The sequence below is a fragment of the Phacochoerus africanus genome, chromosome 10 (genome assembly GCF_016906955.1).
Source record: "Phacochoerus africanus isolate WHEZ1 chromosome 10, ROS_Pafr_v1, whole genome shotgun sequence".
NCBI classification, from domain to species: Eukaryota; Metazoa; Chordata; class Mammalia; order Artiodactyla; family Suidae; genus Phacochoerus; species Phacochoerus africanus.
This window is the reverse complement of record NC_062553.1, coordinates 78,572,374-78,591,325: the sequence shown is the minus strand read 5'-3', so window position 1 is coordinate 78,591,325 and position 18,952 is coordinate 78,572,374. Positions and strand designations below refer to the sequence as shown.

General features: G+C 36.8%; 1 protein-coding gene across 4 annotated transcripts in view; it reads right to left on the bottom strand.

Annotated features, from left to right (window-relative positions):
• The window catches only part of LRBA (LPS responsive beige-like anchor protein), a 709,127-nt gene that overhangs the window by 20,496 nt on the left and 669,679 nt on the right, over positions 1 to 18,952 (bottom strand). For all 4 annotated transcript variants that reach the window (XM_047799683.1, XM_047799682.1, XM_047799684.1 and 1 more), the window contains 2 exons: positions 18,320 to 18,475; positions 10,186 to 10,353 (listed from right to left, as the gene is read on the bottom strand). In XM_047799683.1, coding sequence (XP_047655639.1) covers positions 10,186 to 10,353; positions 18,320 to 18,475 — 324 coding nt within the window. The remainder of the gene's footprint in view (positions 1 to 10,185; positions 10,354 to 18,319; positions 18,476 to 18,952) is intronic.

Below are 18,952 nucleotides of genomic sequence, written 5' to 3'. Positions count from 1 at the left end.
CTTTAAGATTACACTAGAAAGTGGGTCTGTGTGATTATATACCAACCACTGTAGAGTCAAAGTATAACCCTAACATGTGTAATACAACCTAAAAAGCACAACATCCTATCATGACATATTACGTCACGAGAACTCAGTATAACAAAATTGTCTCTATATTGTTCTTTGCAAACAGTGCTTTAGTGATAAGGTTGCTTTAAATTCTCGACAGCTGATGATCCAATGAAATCAAATTAAAAATGCTACAGAGTTTAGGGGTTCACTAAGAATGGTGCCTGTGCCCTAGAGTGTCTGGCTTAGAACCCAGGCTCCAGCATTGCTAGCTATGTGGCCTCCTTTGGGAAAGTTCTCATGGTTCTGGTAAGATCTGGGAGCTTCAAGGCCCAGGGCAGAGTGAAGGCATACTTATAATCTCTCTGTGCCTCATCTGTAAAACAAGGAAAACACCCGTAGTTATCACACAGGACAGCGATGAAGATTGGTGGTTACTGTGTGAAGTGCTGAGGAGGGAGCATGGCCTGTAGTGAGAGCCCAGTGAGAACCACCTAGTAACAACAGAACATGCAGTAACAACAGAATGATGCATATTTCCACCCTCGGTCACAGACACTCTTTCCAGCAAAAGGATAATATCTGATCCCATTGCCACATAAATGCCAATTAGAGATGGTTCTCTTACTATTGTTTCTTGTCAAAGAGACAATATAGCTTCATGTCTAGAAATTTTGTTTTGATTTCTCCCATTCCCCCTTTTCTTAGACTTTCCAACCTCCCCTGACAATCCCATTAATTCTGCTACAACTAGAGCAGGAAATTAAAGTACATTACAATCATGAGGGATTTTCCTCCCAAAGAAAATGCCTTTATTATCTCTGTTATCAAAATACGATATGCTCTCTATAAAACATTCATTTAACTTAGTAAATTAGGAAGGAGAAAATGAAAAACTGCCTCCAAATTCCACTAACTGAAAACAACCATTGCTAACATTTAACTATCATTCTAGACTTGTTCCTATGCATAAATATACATGGGACAAGGTACATACATACAGACACAGATGGTTAGAATATATTATACATGTGGTCTGGTGACCTTTTACACTTAGTGGTACAGATAGCGTATCCTTTCCTGTATCACAAATTCATAATGTTATTGGCTGTGCGAAGGTATCACACTTAATACACTTCTCGTATATACTTTCTTGAGACTTTTAATGTGCCTATTCTTCCAGAGGGGCTCATCTTTGGCTCTGATTCACTGATAACTCCTGTAGCTGCATGAGTGTCTAGTAAACATTATCAAATTCTGCCTCCAATAAGAGAGTACAGATATTTAGAAAAGTTGTTGAAATCTTGTTCATAATTTGTTGATGTGGAACATTATGATTCTTATGAATATGAAAATATGTGAAAAATGAACATAGGTTTTTATCTATCTATCCTAAATACCCACATCACATAAAAATTCTCTGTAATCTATCCTTCTTAACATTTTAAAGTTTCCTCTGTAAAAGATACATGAGTAAGGCACTAGTGAAAAGTATAAAGGGTTTTCGCATCTTCAGCTATTAGAAACATCCTAGATTGACACCAAAGGCCGAGATAACAAGAGAAAAAAATAAACAAGTGAGATCACATCAAAATGAAAAGCTTCTGCACAGCAAAGGAAACCATCAGCTAAATGTAAAGGCAAAGTATGGAATGGGAGAAAATACAAGCCACATACCTGGTAAAGGATTAATATCCAAAACACATTAAGAACTCATGTAACTCAATATTGAAAGAAGAATCCAATTTGAAAATGGGCAGAGGATCTGAGTAGACTTTTTTTTTTTTTTTGGCTGCCCCTGATCCCCTAGGCCAGGGACCAGATCCGAGCTGAGCTGAGACCTTAACCCACTGTTGCCAGGCTGGGGATCGAACCTATGTCCCAGCATTCCCAAGTTGCTGCTGATCCCACTGTGCCACAGTTGGAGCTCCTGAATAGACATGTTTTACAAAGAAGATATATGATGGTCAATGGGTAGAGAGAAAGATGCTCAACATCACTTATCATCAGGGAAACGCAAACTCCAATGAGGTATCACCTCACATCTGCTAGAATGGCTTTTATCAAAAGACAAGAAATGACAATGTTGATGAAAATGTAGAGAAAAGGGGATCCTTGTACACAGTTGGTGGGAATGTAAATTGGTACAATTGCTATGGAAAACAATATGAAGGTTCCTCAAAAAATTAAAAATAGAACTACCATGTGATTCAGCAACCCCACTTCCGGGTATTCATCTGAAGGAAAGGAAAACACTAATTGAAGAAAGTATCTGCAAAGCCCTCATGGTAACTGCAACATTATTCACAATGCCCAAGACATGGAGACCACCTGGGTCCACTGATAGATGAATGGATAAACAAAATTATACACACATATACACACACATGCACACATATACATATACATGTATACATACATACACACATGATGAAATATTATTCAGCCATAAAAAAGGAGATCCTGCTATTGCAACAACATGGTTGAACCTTAAGGGCATTATGCTAAGTGAAATAAGTCAGAGAAAGACAAACACTCGGATCTCATTTATGTGTAGAATTTTTAAAAAACCCATCAAACTCAGAGATACAAAGAACAGACTGCCAGAGGTGGCCGCCAGAAGAAGGAGGAGGGCAAAATGGGCAAAGGTGGTCTAAAGGTACAAACTTCCGTTTATAAAATAATGAGGTCTTGGGGAAATATTGTACAGCCTGGGGATTATAGTTAATAATACCGTATAGTATATTTGAAAGTTGCTGAGAGAGTGGCTCTTCAAAGTTCTCACCATCTGAAAAAAATCTGATAACTATGTGTGGTGATGGATGTTAACTGGACACTGGGGTGATCATCTCCAATACATACAAATACCAAATCACGGTGTTGTACGTCTAAAACCAATATAATTTTATATGTCAACTGTATCTCAATTTAATAAGGAGAAACATCCTGACCCTGCTCACCCTGAGGAAATAAAGCAATCTCTCAGTTGTAGAAAGTTACAAGCTACGTGGATAAAAGCTTGAAACCTCAATAGTCATGCAGACCTAAGTAAGCCATGAGAGGCAGATAGGATTCAAAGGGTCCTTTTCCTACCTAAAAACACTTCAAATCCAAAATTTGAAGTCTAACCAAACCTACTGGAATGTGAAAAAAACTACTTCTAAAAACAGAGCAATCGGAGTTCCCGTTGTGGCACAGAGGAAACGAATCTGACTAGGAACCATGAGGTTGTGGGTTCGATCCCTGGCCTTGCTGAGTGGGTTAGGGATCTGGCATTGCCGTGAGCTGTGGTGTAGCTCGCAGATGTGGCTCGGATCTGGCATTGCTGTGGCTGTGGTGTAGGCTGGTGGCTACAGCTCCGATTAGACCCCTAGCCTGGGAGACTCCATATGCTGTGGGTGTGGCCCTAAAAAGGACAAAAGACCAAAAAAAAAGAAAAAAAACCAAAAACGAAAACAGAGCAATGGTCATTTCTATATTGAATCTCAAGAGTCAAAGAAGTCCAAAGACCAGAAGCTCTACTTTGCCACACCTTGTTTAAGCTTGCTTTCATAATGATTACCTGCTTCTTAAAGGGGCAAGTTTATTGCAGTTGGTAAAAAAATTTTTTTAAAGAAAACCAGATTGTTTACCCAAAGAACATGGAAACACTAGTTTGAAAAGATGTATGTACTGCTGTGTTCAATGCAGCATTATTTACAATAGCCAAGACGTGGAAACACCTTAAGTGTCCATCAGTGGATAAATGGATAAAGAAGATGTGGTATATATACATAATGGAATACTACTCGGCCATAAACAAGAATGAAGTCCAGCCATTTGAAACAACACAGGTGAACCTTGAAGGTATTATGCTAAGTGAAGGAATTCAGATGGAGAAAGACAAACACTATATTTCATTCATATGTGGAATCAAACAAATGAACAAACAAAATTAAACAAACTCACAGATACAGAAATCAGATTAGTGATTATCAGAGGGGAAGAAGGTTGGGGGGATGGGCAAAATGGGTGGAGGAGGTCTACTCTATGGTCATGGATGGTAACTAGATGACACTATTAACTTTGTAGTGTAAGAGATGTCAAACTAGAGTGTGTACATCTGAAACTTGTATAACGACAACAAAAAAACCTAGAGCAATGGTAAATCATCCAAGGCATTTAATACTTAATTTCATATCAAAATGGGTCTCTTCATAAATTCTCAGGGATATCTAAGGTACAATGTGAGGTACATTTGCACAAAGCTGTCATATAATTTCTCTAAAGGAACAAACTCTTTGGAAGGTGCTGAAGTCAGTCTAATACGTTGTTCCAGGAGGTCTCAGTTCAACGTATCCTTAGTTATCCTGTAATAATATCCCTCCCTCTCTTTCACGAACTATTCTAAAAGCAGAAGACGCCTGATTTGAGGCTTAAAAAAGGAAGGTGGGGGAGGAAGTGGCTTGCAATTTCAGAGTACATCCAATCTCAATTAAATGAAAGAAGACATGTTTACCTTTTTTTTTTTTTTGAGAGTCTAAAGAACATAGTTGACTAGAGAGAATTTGTACCTTCTAACTAATGGTTAATTCCCGCCATTGTTTGACATTCTATTTCTTATCCGAGCATAAAGTATTAGACAATTTTCTTTGGTGTGGCACCAGGAAAGTCTACATATGAAGATACGCAGTTTCAATTTGAGGGCATAAATCATCAGTTCTGTTTTCATATTTATATGGCGAGAGCCCACGGGCTGAATGGTATAGTCATTTTTTTTGCAACTAAACAAGGTAAATAAATGTGATATATTGGCACATCAGTCCAGCACTCTGCATATGGTGCACATTAAGTTGTATTCATTTGCCATATGAATATAATTCCTTTTACCACACTGACTATTAGTTACAAGCAGTAAATACAGAGTTGTTTTGCTGGAACTGGAGGGCCTGCATTACATCATGGAGCACTAAACATCCTGGACCTTCTGGAGAATTTCATAGACCTAGTTTTAATGTCACCTGAACTTGAACACTGCCAACATGTTGCTTCAAACCCTGCTTGATGAGTTCTTTTGAGGAAAAAAAGAAAAACACAGGGCTATCTTAGTGTTTGTGCAACAGCGCAAACCAAAAGTCGGGCCACAAGGAAAGTTCTTGATGAGGTACCTGTAAGAACTCGTGTTCGTGCCAAAGAATCAGATTGAGAGTCATAGCCCAGAGAAAAAAAGACTTACTTGTTTCAAACACTGCTTTCATATGCAGAAGCTAGTTAATTTAGGAAAACTAAAGTTAAAATATCATGCAGACAACTCTCTCCAACTCTATCTTACTGAAGAGTTGTGATTATTAAGATGAGAGTTTATCTCATGGCAACCTGGGATGCTTTGTTTCATCAGGCATATACTGTGCTTCCTTTTCCTCAAAATATTCACTGTAACACCCTGAATCCAGGTTAGTGCAGGGCAGAGCAGAAGGAAAGTAATTTCTTTTACAAACACTTTTGGTTCAGCACAGATGGACATATCTTGACATTTGTGAACCATAAATAATACATCACAGGCAATTAAAAACCAAGTACACCTGTTTTAACAAGTACTGATTTTCCGTTTTACCAATATTAAGTCCCCAAATGCATCCAGCAGGTGGTGCTCTAGGATGCCGGCTTACAGAGAGTGATCCTGCTGGTGTTACATCCACCTATATTTTGGCAAGACAAAGAATAAGGACTTACTATCGGTTGCTTCGGTAAAGCATCTTAGGCTTTACGATAAAAAGAACATAATTCCTAGATATGCGCACAAAAATATACATATGCATAAGCCCATGTGCACAGAGGCTACCAGTCAATAAGTCACACCTGGACGTATTGTGACACTACTTTTCTTATAGACTTGATGAGTAGTCTATGTATATCAGTGGTATTTATGGTCATATGGCAAGATCATTCTAAATTCATTAAAAAAAAATTTAGAAGGCCTGAAAGTTAGAATTCATTTTTAATTATAGCAGGAATGTCTCATTAGGGTGATACTGGTAAAATTAACAACAGTAGGATTTACGGTAATGACTTAAGTGATTGATGAGAGTATAACAAAATGAAGTTTTAGACAGAGAAAAAGCAGGGCAGCCATGGCATACAGTACTTTAAAAAACAGCTCTGTGGTCTGTTAGTGCTAGCCTTATGGTTAATAAAACCTTCTTTCTAATTAACGGTGCTGAAATATTCTTAAAAAACAGAATCTTGTTATGAAAAAAAAAAACTTGTTTTTTTTTTTCTCCCGTAGACGCCATTCTCATGAAGGAGAAAGCTGACATAGATTAGCATGTCTGATTGCAAAGAAGAAAAAAAAAAATGCCACCTTTCAATCAAATCAAAAACAGAATGTGAGAATGGAAAACTACTTTATTGAAATACTATACACACCATCTATGCAACACCTCACAGTCAATGACCATTTGCTTCTAAAGCTAATGAAGTATGGCTTTTAAAAAAATTACTCGGATACCTAAACATGATTAATAAGCATTTAGATGCTTAATAAGTATTTAATTTTTATCCATTAATACAACACAAAATACAGGATAACTATTTTATAAATTTTCATCTCAGTTATAGGATCATTTTGAAGTTTAAAGTATCTAAATGTCAATTCAATGCATCAGGGAACATTTTCTTCAAAATTTGCAAATGTACAGTCTGGAGAGCATCACTTTGAAGGAAAAATGAGTATTCCAGGAAAAGTATTTTGGGGGACAAGATTCAGTTCTAAAACAAAGAGCATTAAGGCAAAGAAAGAGATGCTCCCATGTAGAAAATATGTTTCATTGAAATGTTCTTGGTTAATTTTATTTTAAAAATCCACAGCCAAATGAAATCCTATCTTAATTTTTCTTCCCATTAAGAAAGCCACATTTATAGGCGATAACTATCATAAAACAATAGACTCAAGGATGAAAAACTGTTATATAGGAAAACAAGGCTTCTGCTACATAATCTAGGCAGATTTCATTAAGCATATGAATCCTTTTAAAAGCCCCAAGTTATACTACACACAGGTTTTATCCAGTTTGAATTAGCATGATTTTGCCCAGGCAATGTGCTTATTAATATTGGATAACATGATTCTTACAAAAATAGTCCTAAAGCTATTTTACATAGAACACTAATATTAGATTTGTAGAAAATGGCGTAGGTTTAAGACCCTAGTAAGTAAAATTACTAACTTATTCTCATGATTTTTGAAATAAAAAAGCAAAATACTTGAATGAGACCTATAAAATGCAAAAAAGCAAGAGCCTGTTTTTTAAGAATAATTTACTCATTTTCCTTCTAAGTGGGGAAAAAAATCTAAATTCAAAAATTTAAGTCAAGGATTGTGTACATTTATAGACCACACTGGAATTATGTATATAAAAGTCTGACTATTTCTAAAGGGTCAATTATATTACATCCAAGAGATACAACATAGAAATAAGCATAACCTAAAATTCCTCATCTGAAGAGCTGTGACTTCAGAGGCTGCATTGTGGAGCCATCAATGAGCCACAGGCTTATAAAATCCAAACCAGCTTCCTTGAATGTTTAAAACACAGTTCATATGCGGTAAAAAGGTCTTTGTTTTCGTATGTTTGTCATTTTCTGCTGAAAAGCTTAGACTGGCTTGTTCATTTTTCTGTTCTAATGTGTGGAAATTCTCATTATATGAAAAACTGCCTATTTGTCTTTCTCCCAGATTCATCCTTCAAATCTAAAGCAAAATTAAATTGGGACATCAGATGTTATAAAAGGGCCAAACAGGATGAGGCTCACTTTGAGAAAGGCAATTTAATTTAGTTAAGATGCATTACAATTTTCAAAAATTTGTATTAGATGTGCTATTATGTTATTCTTTTTTTTTCCCCCTTTCATTACTGTCATTACCAGGGAGTTAATGTCCACCATACTGCAGACAATGAGAGGGTACAGTTGAAGTGCTTTATGAAAAATATCACATCATAATATATACTCTAAAGCCAGCAAGATGGTGTTTGCGTGATGATTTATTTGCTCTAAGCATCCTGCGCTCTGATAACACCCTAAGTCGGTTACTATTGTTGTTTTCATTTTACAGACAAGACAGCCCAGCAAAGCTTGGAACTTAGATTTGTTTCACTTTCAACTCCAGGATTTGTTCAATCCTACTTGATTCTTTTTTTTTTTTTTTTTTAAAGGACATGCATGTAAAAACCATCTCTAGGGTGATTTATAAGGTATTTAAATATGTATAAAAAGATTTCTCCCTTCTGGAAAACCTGAATATTTCTAGTTTTAACATATATTTCTGAAATAGAAAAAACAATTACACACAAGTGTAGCTAGGAAGCCTTCAGATACCTCTCAAAATACTCATCTGTAATGACAGAGAACACGGTTAGGTCAAGGAAGCAAAAAGAAACATTTTTTTCACTTGGATTGTTCTATGAGCACGAAACCTCTCACACTACTTTTAAAGTGGAAGACAGTTGTTCCTACATATTTTCACACAAATAACAAAATGGTATGTATATTATCTATGTCAAATCTAGATTTGTCTGAGATCCCTTAGTGAATCTCAGTAACTTAATGTACAGAAACAGGAAAAAAAGAAATTGAAAGTAGTCACTCATCCTAAAAGGCCAGAAAGGAAAGAAAGAGCAGAAGTAAGGATCCATAATGAAAAGAACATGAAGTATTTCTCAAAAGAATGTGAAAAACAAAGTCCGTGAAATGTACGTATTTCAAATTATTACTGTAATTATGTATAAAACGGAGACGTCTGGGTAAATATGTGAAATGCACGCATATACACACACCACCCCTCCATGCTGACACGCACGCTGAAGTTGGATCTGATTACAAAGGCTGTATTACTCTTCGCATTACAGCCTTAAAGTTACTTTACCTTCTGTTTGTTTAGGGAATTATCCATGTTTTGATTAAAATAAGAAATACATGTTAGAAGTTCACCGAATAAAAATGCTGTTTCACCACCACACCAAACAAAATACATACAAAGCAGAGACAGCGCTGATAAAATTACTTTACATCTTCTTTTAAAACTGTATGGGCTCTTGATTAAATTTGTTTTTAAAGTTTTCCCTTTCACACAAATATATACATTTAATAAGCATAGCTTTAAGAAGTTAATCCAAAATATGATGGACTTAAACATAGTCAGACTGTTCTATAATCTGGGTCTGAGTGACAGAAGTTAAGTACTATAGCATTCAGGTAAAATAAGCAGAAAGAACATAATCCTTCCTTAACCAAATGCATGGCAACTTGCTTTAAATTAAGAAACGAAATATTTAAGAGCAGTTCAAATGCTCTACCTGAGGAAGTAAAAATCTAAAGCTTTTCTTGCAGGAACTCTTCAGTGTTGTCATAATCATTTTAATTAAATTCTCATTTTTCAGGTGGGCCCTTTAATTGTTTTTTCCTACTTCTTAATGTGTTTTTCTAAAGCCATTTCTTTTTTGCAGCTGTGCGCGATTGGTTTTAATGGTAGCTGCTTCCTTTTTTGCCTTCTGTGAATTACAATTTTAAATGGTTACACATTTTTTTCTGTTCTACTGCCTTCGGCACAGTTTCATAAAGATGTTTAAGGCTGTTGGTGAACATTTTCATCCCCCATCTGAAAAACTAAGAGCCAGTTTGAATATTCCATATTGGCCTTTTATGACCTGTTTTATCTTTTAATATGTAAATGAAAGCATATTTTTTTTAAAAAGACTGGTTTATTTCCATGAAATTATAATTTTTTGCTCTTTAAAAATATGAACTCAATAAACAAGGTAATATGTGACTGCCCTTTTATGTTATATCGTGTTCTTCATGAATGAAACACTTTTATTTGGTGACAGCCATTTCCAATGAAGAACTAGCATTTTGGAATCACAGGAATAACCTATAACATGAAAAATGAAATTTCATGGTTGATTTTGAATTATCGATGGTCCCTAAATGCCTATAACAAGGCTATCTAGACTCTTCTCAAATGATACCTAAGAAATTCAAACTACTTGATAATTTAGTTTCATTTTCACCATGATGGAAATAGGTAACTTCACTGCAAAATGTGATCATTAAACTTCACTTGTAAAAGTTGACGTATAAAATAAATAATGTACTTACTGCCCGGGTTATCTCCAATCCCACTGCTTTTTCCATTCCAGTACCAGAGCAGAAGGGTGGCATCACGTGACCCTGAGAGAATGTAGCAATTTCCCCCAATATATGACTCCGAACGAGTGAGACAAGTGACGACATCCCAATGGCCAAATACCACTTGGATCAATTTTCCTGAAATACAAGATGATTTTCTTTACAATTGCTCTTTAAAAAAATTGAAAAAAAATTTCTGGTCATCAGTGAACTTACATATTAATGAAGTTGTATTAACTCAGATTCTGATCAGATTTCATAATAAATTGGGTCCAACCTAAAAGTTTTCTTTCAATAGTTGGCAACAAGAAAAAAATCAGCTGAACAGTGATATCAACATTTTTGAAAGACGTATGTTAAAACCATTTCAACTACTGTTATTATTATACATGGCTACTATAAATTACAAATGAATCATGTCTCCTGATTAAAGCAGGTCTGGGAGAACCTTTATTTGGAACCCTTTCAACAATTGCTTAAGTTACACTGTACGATTCAAAACAAAGCAAAACTTAGTTGCCTTCCTGTAAGTATTCTGTAATTCAGACTTCACTAATACAACCCCATCTCAAATTATAAAACTTAATTTATTTCTCTCTTCTCTGAAGTGAAGGACAAGACCCTTTGGAGAGCTTCTTCTTTTTTAAATCAGGATGACATGAACTAAATTTTGATAAAAGGACTAATATACTGGATCTGTAATTTTAGCCAGCTCATTCTTTCTTTGTGTGAATTACCTGAATGATGAAAGTTCCTGGGGGGTAGGGGAGAAGATGATGAAATTAAGATTATGGCAGTTTAACAGTAATGACTAGGGGCCGGGTAGGGGGGAACCCAGTAAACTTACTATATATTTAGGATGTTAAATACATGATGAACTGTTCATATAATGGTGTCAGAAAAAAGTAAAGCTCCCACTTTTTAGATTCTTTGTTTGATCAGATATGGTGTTTATAATTCACACAAACTTGTCTTAAGAATTAAATATCTATAGCTGCCCTTTCATTCTATCCCTGTAGTTTCTAGCTAGTATTTTTCTCTGAAATGTCTAGGGAATCTACAAATGAATGTCATAGAATGTCTACTCTAGGCTTTTTATTTTTTATTTTATTTTATTTATTTTTTTGCCTTCTTCTACGGCTGCACCCGCAGCATATGGATATTCCCAGGCTAGGTGTCTAATTGGAGCTACAGCTGCTGGCCTATGCCAGAGCCACAGCAACACCAGATCCGAGCTGCGTCTGCGACCTACACTACAGCTCACGGCAGCGCCAGATCCTTAACCCACTGAGCAAGACCAGGGATTGAACCTGCAACCTCATGGTTCCTAGTAAGATTTGCTAATCACTGAGCCACGACGGGAACTCCTACTCTAGGCTTTTTCAAAAGTAAGTGTTTCAGTGGGGTCATAGAAAATGCAATTTAGACATTCAAGATAAAAAACCACTAAGGTGGAAAAAAATGGGTACACCTAAAAAGTTTATACATTTAACTTGGAACCCATCATAACCTATTCAAAAACTTAGGGTCTCAATGAAATATTGATATCTACCAGTATTTAACTTTTTGGGATAATAATAAATAGAACTAAAAGAGTATTTCCATTACTTTTTTTAAATTCTTGATTTTAATTCTTCAAAGCTTATTATAAAGTCTGCAAATTTAGAAATAAAACACTGAGATATACTCTATCCACATCAGGTGGAAAGTCAAATATAGTGTTTACACATGCACATGGCCTACTAATAGTTACTTAAGATCAGATTTGTACCAATCTCAAATTGCGAAATTATTAAGGTACATTTTTTTCTCCTATAAATAAAGACTTTAGTCAAAGCAGGTGTTTTAACTGCTAAATGTTCACTTAGCAGTTAACAGTTGTTAACTGTTAAAAAATGTTCACTTCTGGATTTCTTCAACCTTTTAAACCAACACCAAAACTCTCCATTTTAAAAATTAGCTTTGGGAGTTCCTGTCGTGGCGCAGTGGTTAACGAATCCGACTAGGAACCATGAGGTTGCGCGTTTGGTCCCTGCCCTTGCTCAATGGGTTAATGATCCGGCGTTGCCGTGAGCTGTGGTGTAGGTTGCAAACGCGGCTCGGATCCCGCGTTGCTGTGCCTCTGGTGTAGGCCTGTGGCTACAGCTCGATTTGACCCCTAGCCTGGGAACTTCCATATGCCACGGGAGCGGCCCAAGAAATGGCAAAAGACCAAAAAAAAAAAAAAAAAAAATAGCTTTGGTTGGGAGTTCCCGTCGTGGCTCAGTGGTTAACAAATCCAACTAGGAACAATGAGTTTGCAGGTTCGATCCCTGGCCTTGCTCAGTGGTTACGGATCTGGTGTTGCCGAGAGCTGTGGTGTAGGTCGAAGATGCTGCTCGGATCCCGCGTTGCTGTGCCTCTGGTGTAGGCTGGCAGCTACAGCTCCAATTTGACCCCTAGCCTGGGAACCTCCATATGCTGCAGGAGCGGCCCAAGAAATGGCAAAAAGAGAAAAATAAGTAAATAAATAAAAATTAGCTTTGGTTAGTAAAGAATATGGGGAGAAGAATTCAAGACTTTCTATAATAAAACAGTGGAAAGAAAAAGCAAATTAAATAAAAAACAATCTAAGAATTTTTGATTCATTTCCAATTTATATGAAGAGTAAAGTAGAGAGGCTTAGTGGTAAAATGGGTGGGGTTAGATCAGAGGTAGGCCTTACCAAGGATAAGTCAAGTTAGGTAGCTGAATGCACTCTCATTACTAATTAGAAAACTGAAGTTAAATCAGTGAGTTTTAACTATTGAAAACACTGTAATGTGATTATGTTTTTGATCACACAGTGTGTTCAGTGACTTCTGCCTCAGTCTACACTAAACACTGAGAGCCTGTTAACTACAGGAGTGATTTATTTATTTATTTATTTATTTATTTATTTATTTATTTATTTATTTATTTATTTATTTTGTCTTTTAGGGCCGCACCCGTGGCACATGGAGGTTCCCAGGCTGTGGGTCGAACTGGAGTTGTAGCTGCTGCCTACACCACAGCCACAGCAACACCAGATCTGAGCCTCATCTGTGACCTACAGCACAGCCCACAGCAATGCCCGATCCTTAACCCGCTGAGCCAGGCCAGGGATCAAACCCTTGTCCTCATGGATGCTAGTCAGATTTGTTTTTGCTGCGCCATGACGAGAACTCCTACAGGGGTGATTCAAAGAGGTTACGTAGAATAGGCTTGTTTCGGGTTCAATACCCTTCAGTTCAGTGGGCTGTGGGAGTGAAGATGAGCAAAACAACTGCACCTAGGTACTCGAGGCCCCTGGCACAGAGGACACCCAAACGCTCCATGGGAACCAGGACGCTTGAGGAAGAGCAGCTATTTGCTTGGTAACCTGCTTAATTTCCAACTAGAGAGAACAAAGTGGAAAGTTTTAGCTGTAAAAGTGGGATGGATTAAAAACAGTGTCAGAATTTCCCGAGGTTCATTTGTTCATTCTCATTAGTTAAGCCATCACTCTGTGTCTACAATGTCAGTGTTAGGAAAACGTATATTTGGCCACTGTGGTTTCTTTTTTAATTAAAATTTCCTATTGTATTAGTTTTTGACCCTGAAGTTACCACAATTTTTTCTTTGTTTTATGGCTGTACCTGCTGCACATGGAAGTTCCCAAGCTAGGGGTCCAATCAGGGCTGTATGTGTGGCCTACGCCACAGCCACAGCAACTGGATCCGAGCCGTATTTGCAACCTACACCACAGCCTGTGGCAATCCTGGATCCTTAACCCACTGAGCTAGGCCAGGGATCAAACCCACATCCTCCTGGAGACTATGTTGGGCCTTTAACCCACTGAGTCACATTTACTGAGCACCTGCTAAGTGCCGAGCATTAGAGCTTCTTACCTGTACATAGTGGCAAATAGACATGGTTCCTGCCCTCACAGTATATTTACTGTAGTGAGACAGACAGACATTAAACAAATGCAAACTGATATATAATTATGAGTAGTGATAAGTACTGGGGGGAAAAAAAAAAAGAGGAGATAAGATCAGTGAGAAGAACACAAGAGAACAAACTTAGACCGGGCATCAGGACAGATGGAAATGAGGGAGTGACATTGAAGTATTTACATCTAAAGAATTTCATATACTAATACAAATTAACTTCATTCTCTATAATTTATACTTTGGGCTCAACTCTGGAAAACATTATTTTTTTTTTCCGTTTGCTTTTTCCTGTTCTGGCAGCCTTCCTCAGCAATATTTGTTATTGCTATGAGGTTGAGGTTCACTCCTCCTAAATAAATCACAGCATATAAATACCTGCTGCTCTTTTTGGTAAATTATTTTCTGATAATCTCATAAGTGTTCCTCAACCTTTATTTTTTGTTTCCTTTAATACCAGTCCACCTCTCCACACACTAATATCAAATATTACCACAAGCACTAGAATATCCTTTTTTTGACAGAACAAATTTTCTAGTTAATGTTTTATTTGACAGCTGTGCTACAAATAAAAAAAAATTCCAGCTCAGGACTCTGCACCGTTGAATCTAAAATGTGGCCTGAAAATAATTCCCACTGCCGAGGGAAGGTTTTATTGTTGCCTCTGCTGTTCTGGTTGTGTCCCGAAAACATGATTTATGTTTAAAGAATTTCCTGTTACAACTGGGCTTCTCTCTACCCCCGCCTCCCTGCCCCGCCAAATCTAATAAGAGAAGGATTTTTTTTTTTTTTGGCTTATGTGCCAAAATATAATTGAATTCAACACTTGTGATAGCTCTGCCATTATATATTATTGATCATACAATTTTTTACCCTGCTTCTTTGTCAAACTTAGGAGAAAATACTTAATATTCCTATCATCATAAAAACAAACACATATTCATCTTAAGTAATTTTAAATAAAACGAATATCAGAATGTGTAGATGAGATATTAAGGAAGAAACCAGAACCATCATTTGATTTTTTTTTCACAACTTTACTGGCAAGTGTAAATATTTCTAGTGTACATGCCAAATCGCTCCTGCTGAAATGAAGTGTAAAATGAGGCTGTGTCTTATGAAAATGTTTTACACATACACACATGCACATATGCACATTTTAAAAAAGTTAAGCAGAAGCCTTTTGGAAAGAGTGGGAAAAAAAAACATCATCTAGTCTAACAGTTCTAAAGTAACACGACAAGCATTCGAGGACCCTAGTTTGTGAACAGCTAACACTTGCGTGAGACAACACAGTGTAATCACAACGATGCCACCTCTGAAGTCAGAAGAGAGGACTCCAATGCCCATTCCAGCACCATTAGGCAAATTTCAACAAAAGACTTAACCTTGCTCAATCTTGGCTTCATCATCTGAAAAATGGGGCTAAAGACACCTATTCTGTCTAATAATAGGATGATGGTGAGGCTGACATGATATCATAAATGTGAGAGAAGGAACTCTGAAAGATTCTAGAAAACTGTGTGACTAGGACAATTATTTAAATTATTAGTAGTTGGAGTTCCTGTCGTGGCCCAGCGGAAACAAATCCGACTAGGAACCATGAGGTTGCAGGTTCCACCCCTGGCCTGCTCAGTGGGTTAAGGATCCGGCATTGCCGTGAGCTGTGGTGTAGGGCACAGATGAGGCTTGGATCTGGTGTTGCTGTGGCTGTGGTGTAGGCCAGTGGCTACAGCTCCGATTAGACCCCTAGCCTGGGAACCTCCATATGTCCATATGTGGCCCTCAAAAGACAAAATAAATAAATAAATTACTAGTAGTATATAAAAGTAAGGTTAGCTTTACAAATATTAATATAATTATATTAAACCTCATTTTTAAATGATAGGGTCAACAAACTCAAAAGCCTCAGAGGTCAAAACCAAAGACTGACATAACACATGATTCAATTTTATGGCATTCTGGAAAAGCCAGAATTATAGAGATGAAGACTGCATCAGTGGTTCCCAAGAGGCTGAGGTGAGGAAAGAAGATGGCTACAGAGGTGCAGCATGTGGGGCTTCCAGGGAGACAGGGCTGCATGGTGATGGCTCTGAAACTGGTATCCAGGCCAGTAGGCCCAGTGGAACAGAACCACAAACCAAAAAAGTGAATTTTACTATGTGTAAAGGAAAAAATAATTTTTGAGTCTGGGGTTAATAGATGCAAACTACTGACTATGAAATGGATAAACAATGAGATTGCGCTGTATAGCACTGGGAACTGCATCTAGTCACTTATGGTGGAGCATGATGGAGGATGATGTGAGAAAAAAGGATGTGTACATGTATGAGTGGCTGGGTTACTCTGCTGTACTGTAGAAAACTGACAGAACACTCAACCAGCTCTAATGGAAAAAATAAAAATCATTTTAAAATAATTTTTAATGTATAAAAAATATGCAATCCAAAAGAATGTTGACGAAAAATCTTGTGAGAGGATGGAGCAATTCTAATCTGAATGTTTGTGCCAGGAGGGAGAGCACAATTTGAGGTCAAAGGATGCTGAGGCCGTCATTAGCATAATAGTGAAAGAAGAGGTTAAAATCTGAGTTTGATTATTAAACCAGAGAAAATTCATTAGAATAATAAATATATTTTAGGAAGACTTATCAATCCCTATTGCATTTTTAAAGAATTCCAGAGGAGTCTTAGGTTCAGTAGCAGGCAGTCTTATATATCTAAACATCTGGCAGAAGCCTAAGTAATCAGAATGTTTCGAATGAAGATGTTTTCTTTCTGGACTAAACTACAGAATAATGATGGGGATTATAAGGAAATTCGATCATCAATTCCACAGAACAAAAATTAAACAAGACCATACCTAAAAACAACTTCCAGGGTTTATTCTATGAACAGTACATATTCATCTATTTTTCCCTACTCTCTCACTGCTGGGTTACAGTTATCAAAATACACCTAGAATAATAAACCCCTTGAAAAACCAAGAATTAATATTTCAATATACTATACTTACTAAGGCAGCAACATGCACTCATACATTTTATAGGGATAACTAAAAGATGATTTGCTGTAAAACATTTAATTAACTAGAATTTTCAATTTAAAAAAATGTCCTGGAGTTCCTGTTGCGGCTCAGTGGAAATGAATCTGACTGGCATCCATGAGGAGGCAGGTTTGAACCCTGGCCTTGCTCAGTGGGTAAAGGACCCGGTGTTGCTGTGAGCTGTGGTGTAGGCCAGCAGCTGTTGTTCCAGTTTGACCCCTAGCCTGGGAACCTCCAAATACCGTGGGTGCGGCCCTAAAAAGACTAAATAAATAAATATCCTATTCCCAGAACACTTAATCAAGATATCTGTAGATCCTTGTTTCAGTTGAACTTATCTACTTTCACAGTATCTATCAAGTTCTAATGCATTAATATCTAATTTTAATTATTTTAAATATACAACTGCGTATTTACCATATAAGTTTATTCCATCCTCTAACAGTTTCTAAAATACTTTAAAGAGAGTCCATTACAATTTTCAGTGTTCTCAGTGTCCTTAATACAAAAATGCAGAACCATTTACTGGGCTGGATATCCTGTAATAATATTGAGTTTGGTGTGTCCCTTAGGGAGATGCATGCAAATGAATATAGACTTAAACTTTTATATTTTGACGAGATCTCCTGTCACACATAAAATCAGTAGTCAGCTGCTTTTCTTCATGATGGTGTAGCTTTCAACAAGATTTTAAGCAGAATTTGGGTGGAGGCAAGATATCCCCTCCCAAGATAGACACTTAATGAGAATTTCCAGTAAGGAAAAGAAAAACAAAACAAAACAAAACCTTTAAATTATACTAAAGTGAGGAAATACGCCTATGGGCACTGGCCATAAGACTATTCACATACATGTGCAAATGGTATTTACATACCGGGATATGCTTTCAAAATGAATCATTCCTTCTGTTAAGTATGAAGCTTGGGAGACAAACCTACCAAAAAACCTGCCTCTTAAAAACATTCTGAAGTTAACTATAGAGCAGATTATTATTTGAAAGAGGGAAACTGTATTTTACAAGTTTTAGAATTCTGTCGTTTTTGGAAGGAAGAAGACAGGAAAGCATTCTAAGCCTCTCAATGCTACTGGTTGTAAACTTTGGTTCACTAGTGAAGAAATGATGAAGTTACCTGTGTCTGTAGAATAGACCCGGAAACTCTTATCCCAGAAGCCACAGATAAGAATATAGCGGTTGTCCGAAGTGATGACAAAGCACTGGGAATGGACTTGAATGCTTTGGTCTAAAAGGTCCGTGATTTGTCTCCTGTGCATTCCTGTATTGCTGGCTGTGAAAACAGACGGAGGATTTTTTAAAAAGCCTACTAAACCCACATGTGCAAAAAATCCTCTAGTTTGTCATACTGGGGCTTGGGGTTAAGGGCAGAGGGACAACTCATTCCAGAACAAGAATATTTCATCTTTACTTTTAAATATAATAATATTTGAAAGACCAAGTAGGAAAACATATCCGATTGTTGTTAGAATGTGGCTTAGTAAGAAATTTTGCCTAGAGGAAAGAAACAATTTAAAACACTACAATTTAAAAATACATAGCATACAATTCTCAGAACATGCTCTCTAGCTCTTGGGCAGGGCCTAACTAGATTAGAATCTCCAGATTGCATCACCGTTCGGTTTGTGTTTCTGACAATCTCATTACACCTATTGTCATGAGAATGGATTCATGTTGTGACAATCTATTACCTTTAACTTTTTGTCACAGGAAGAGATATTAGAATTTAAATGTCATATATTTGAAATAC